Source organism: Sesamum indicum, linkage group LG5 (assembly GCF_000512975.1).
Source record: "Sesamum indicum cultivar Zhongzhi No. 13 linkage group LG5, S_indicum_v1.0, whole genome shotgun sequence".
Lineage (NCBI taxonomy): Eukaryota > Viridiplantae > Streptophyta > Magnoliopsida > Lamiales > Pedaliaceae > Sesamum > Sesamum indicum.
Window position 1 is genome coordinate 11637451 of NC_026149.1, and position 4502 is coordinate 11641952.

Here is a 4502-nt window from a genome sequence, read left to right on the forward strand (position 1 = left end):
ATTCCACCATCTCTCACAAGCTCTTCACCATTGAATGGTGAAGACTCGCACCTGAAAGTTAAATATGTGGAAATAGCATAAGCAAAAGTACATCTACAAAGTACTTATCTAAAGAAGAATGATATGGAAATTACAGATGATGAATTTACATCAACCAAACAAGCTCCAAGGATGCAACTAGAAGATGTGCTGATCAGAGGAAAGAAAATTGTTATCATCCTTGTCCACTGTAATGGCACTTAAGAGCATAGGATATCCAGCATATTTGAATGGCATCAATACATTCCCATATCGCCTATATAGAATACACTGGCCCTTTAAGAGAAGCAACAACCTCCAAGTCTGGGGACCTTGCAATCCTTGCATGGTCACCTAAGGAAGAGGATTAAGAAAGCAGTAGATCACTAAAAAGAAAATATGAAACATGGAACTCAAATATGAAGAAATACAACCAATTAAAGAGGATTGCATTAAGGCCAAAGACATGCCTCATAAAAACCCTCATATGAGGGTTCAACTTAGGAATTTTGTCCAACTTTGCTGATCATATTCCAAGAAGGTTACTGATTGCAGAATGAAATACTAGATGGAGGCAACAAAACCAAAGGGAAACATATGTAAGTAGTCCAAACCTCATAGGAAAGCCCTATGATTTACATTTTCACTCTTCCGCAAAAGCCACTTAAATTTATATATTTAAATTTATTTCTTGGTTCACACCTTAAATTGAGGTAGTATCATATCTAAGAAGAAAATATATATATATATAGTCCCGTGTCCTTCCTAGTTCCAAGATATAATTTAAAACCAATACTGATATCCATTTATATGTGTAAAAAAGCATTTGGCTCATCTTGACAGCATAAATACCTTTAGAGCACTCTCTATCAGTCAAATAAACAGCTTAATTGTGAAAACGGCGTCTAAACAAGTCGACTAATTCATTTGAAATAAGATATGGCAGCTTATAAGATCCCTTGTCTATATGATCTTATTTTTTTCTCAAGCTTAATCATATAGTCTCCGTTTTTTATGAGTAACGACAGATCCTCACACAGGATCAAGGAATTTGGCATACCTGCAAGCACTCATAAGCTTTCTGCACTGCCAGAAACTTCTCCCTCCCTTCAGGATTTTTGTTTGGATGATACTTCATTGCAAGTTTCCTATACTGTCTCTTGAGCTTTTCCTCATCAATATACTCAATCTGCTTTGATATATTAGGTATCTCCTCAACTGACTCAAAACTTGATTTCTTAGGGGCGTCGTCTCTGGATACTTCATCAATGGAAATCTCTAGTATCTTGCAAGCTTCTTCTTCAGAAAGGTCCATTGGCCTTCGAGTTAACTCTTCTCTCCACATTACTAGCAATGATTGCAAAAAACTCAACATGTTCAACAATAGGCCAATTAGGAAATCTAATTTCATCACATAAGTTTCGAGATAATAACGATGACACCACATTTCATCTTTCAGCTCTGGATATGTCACTGGTAGCATTGGAGCATAGTCATATAAGGAATGAAAATGCTGTGACAATTTCTGGGGAAATCACCAAGATGCTGAAGAACCAAATCAAATAAAACTGAGAGTTAAATGCAGCACTTATTTGCATTGAGGATGACTCAACTACCACCATGTTTTAGAATGTAAATACTAAATGTTAACAAAAGATGCTTGGGGTGAAAGACAAGTAGCAAACTCCAGTTGCAGATTCAGGCTACCTGACGGATCAGATTTTCTGCTCGCATCTTGTGTCCAAATAATCTCAGGAGTGTCAGAATCAGAAACCATTGCTGCGGCAAAAGCAACTGGGCCGCTACGTTCCAGTACATAAAGCAATGACTCAGGTAAGAGGCCGCCCAAAACACTTCGTTTCGCCAAAGGTAGAGAAGAGGAAACTGCAGAGTCCTCACCACCATGAAAAGCTTGATATACATGAGTCACTGAGAAGAGTTGGGCAATTGAAAGAAGATTAGATCCAGGGTAAGCCACAGCAAAATAAAATGCGCCTGTACTGTATAATCGGATTATTGCTTTTGGGTTCTTAGTAACTGTAGCTTTCAGCGAGCAGCAGCAGCATCAACAATAGTCGGTTCACCAGAAAGCATTCCCTGCACATAAGAAATAGAGGAAAGAGTTTGCTTCATTAACCAAAGCTCTGAAATTGAGAAACAATGTGCATATTGATGGAGCCACCATCCAGCCACTGCCTAGTTCAGCTTAAAAACAAAAGAAAAAATAACGAAAACATCTCAAACCTCTCTGGAAGGCAAAGAAAGGAACACCCCACTTCCAAAGTGAAAGTGTTATAATATAATTACCATGAAAAGGCACAAGAGAATATGAAAAGTTGCATCTTTAAAACACCAGGAGTTTAAGGATACTAGTACACGTGGATATCCTAAGTGCATATTACACGAAAACTGTATCTTAGTTTAAGGAGGTGCAATAGTTCCAGTGACCCTTCTACAGTTGTTTGCACAATCAGTCTCCAATGTGCATCTCATGTGATGATAAGCATAAATACCAGACAACTAACTCCCATTTTAAATGGCTTGCAAGGAAACCGGTTTATTGTAGGATAAAGCTCTGATCCTATTTTACTCTACGTGCCACACATCAATCTTTTATGTAACCAAGCTCATAACCAAAGGAATGCTTTAAGGGGCCCAGTGCTTTATGTACGTGAAAGAATGGCCTGCTCGTTGAAGTGAGTAAAGATTGAGGGAAGGGAAAAACAAAATGAACAGCCCTTCATAATTCTTTTGAACCAACTTGTACCAGATCTACGTACAAGCAAAATTTAGAACTCTTTTAACAGAAGTCGGAAATGCTGTACCCCACCCTCGCATATCCATCAACATAATCCTCGACTTACGATCCTAAGCAAATACAAATCATAGAACTGCCAGATTGAAAATCTCAAATATTTGAGGAAAAAGGTTGATGGAACTTATTTGAAACCACATATCAACCTTTACATTTTTCAGGCTCTCCAGGTAAATAAACAAAAGATACAATAATAAGCATAACTTTCTGCTTTTTTAGCAATTTTTTATTCTAATAAGTCTGAGTAGATTTTTCAGTTGGCCAAATTGGGACAAGAGCACACATAACCAATAGAAGGACAGGCACTTAAAAATATTACTTGTGCAATATGTGGAAGACAACGTGAGCTTGACAAGATCCTCTTTACTCTGGGGGTTGGTGCAACAATCTCTCCAGCATCATCAATATCTGAATGAGCGGCTACCATACTGTGAAATATGGACAATGCTACATCTCCTACCTGAAAAAGAACACGCCCGTTTTAGGAACATTGTAAAACAAGCATACCCAACTATAGGTAGGTGTATCAAGTAAAGACTCCCTCCATGTCATTATTTGTCCCTTTGGAGCAGGAAAAACAGAAATTTCTCTACCATAAATATCCTATTTAAATAACAAAGTAAATAAGAAAGAACCTCGTTCAGTAACTAATTTATAATATATTTAGTCTAAGAAATGTAGATGATCATAAGAGCGAAAAAATTCTTCGTTATCACAGTAGAAATTACTTTATTTCATATTCTGTCGCTAAAAACTCCATCAGTTCAGCAGTAGTTTGATATATAAACAACACTTCAGTGATATTGAAGATCCCCAAGATCCGCAAAGAGCCAGAGTAGTTCAATACAAGTCAGCAGACATGATGGAAACAGGAAGCACAGAGTTCATGGTGATCCTGATTGGCATCACGGTACCATTCTGGATGATACAGGTATAGACAAAGGAATACCAATTCAAGGCCTAAACCCAATGAACTCCAATTCTCAAATTGAACAGCCTGCTTAATTATTTCAAAGTTTCAGATCTAGATCTATTAACAAGTTGGATATTTCAGAGACCAAATACAATAGAAGGGTTTTGGGGGTAGCTGATCATAAACCAATCTTAAGTAGCATAATCATTGATGATACATGTACTCACATAGCTTCACAACTCAGTAAATTACCAAATGAAACAATACTTGAGCAGGAGCTCCACATAGCTTCACAACTCAGTAAATTACCAAATGAAACAATACTTGAGCAGGAGCTCATCACTTTCAATCTTACGCAAACTGACTAAAAAAAAGGAATATCACCAATAACGTCTACATAAGACCAAACTATATAGAATATCCTAAATGTAGCATCAAACATCCCATCCCACAACAACGGACCAGAGCATTGTCCAAATAGTTAGATGCCAAAATCCCAGAGATTGCAATTGCATGCTCATGTACATAAGTTCAACAATTTACATAGCAACAGGCATATCATAATTCGAGAAAGGAATAGTAAAAGAATATGGGGGGACAGTATGTCTACTGTTGTAGACAATTTTAGTATATTGCCATTATTCCACTCAAAAAATCAAAACCATCAAGCATCCTCTAAAATGCACTGATACTTTATGACTTAGAGATATCCACCAAATTACCTTCATTTAGCTCCAACTAACATGCATCATTCTA

The 4502-nt window shown here is 37.1% G+C and overlaps 1 protein-coding gene and 1 long non-coding RNA gene across 2 annotated transcripts in view; both read right to left on the reverse strand.

Moving 5' to 3' along the window:
• Window positions 1–3315, reverse strand: LOC105162395 (dnaJ homolog subfamily C GRV2-like). The gene is made up of 5 exons (XM_011080393.2): window positions 3153–3315; window positions 1726–2115; window positions 1079–1365; window positions 150–372; window positions 1–51 (listed from the first exon to the last, which is right to left on the reverse strand). The coding sequence occupies exons 2-4, from the start codon at window positions 1793–1795 to the stop codon at window positions 178–180; spliced, it is 552 nt and encodes a 183-aa protein (XP_011078695.2). The 5' UTR covers window positions 1796–2115; window positions 3153–3315; the 3' UTR covers window positions 1–51; window positions 150–177.
• Window positions 1–4502, reverse strand: part of LOC105162396 — a 10364-nt gene that overhangs the window by 653 nt on the left and 5209 nt on the right. The gene's annotated exons all lie outside the window — the stretch shown is intronic.

What these genes read in the sequence shown, in the direction of transcription:
- LOC105162395 (XM_011080393.2), bottom strand. Translation starts at nt 1,795, where the DNA reads ATGGTTTCTGATTCTGACACTCCTGAGATTATTTGGACACAAGATGCG. An exon ending in CAGAAAATCTGATCCGTCAG is followed by an intron (nt 1,366 to 1,725) that starts GTAGCCTGAATC and finishes AATCATTGCTAG; the next exon opens with TAATGTGGAGAGAAGAGTTA. An exon ending in AAGCTTATGAGTGCTTGCAG is followed by an intron (nt 373 to 1,078) that starts GTATGCCAAATT and finishes CCTCTTCCTTAG; the next exon opens with GTGACCATGCAAGGATTGCA.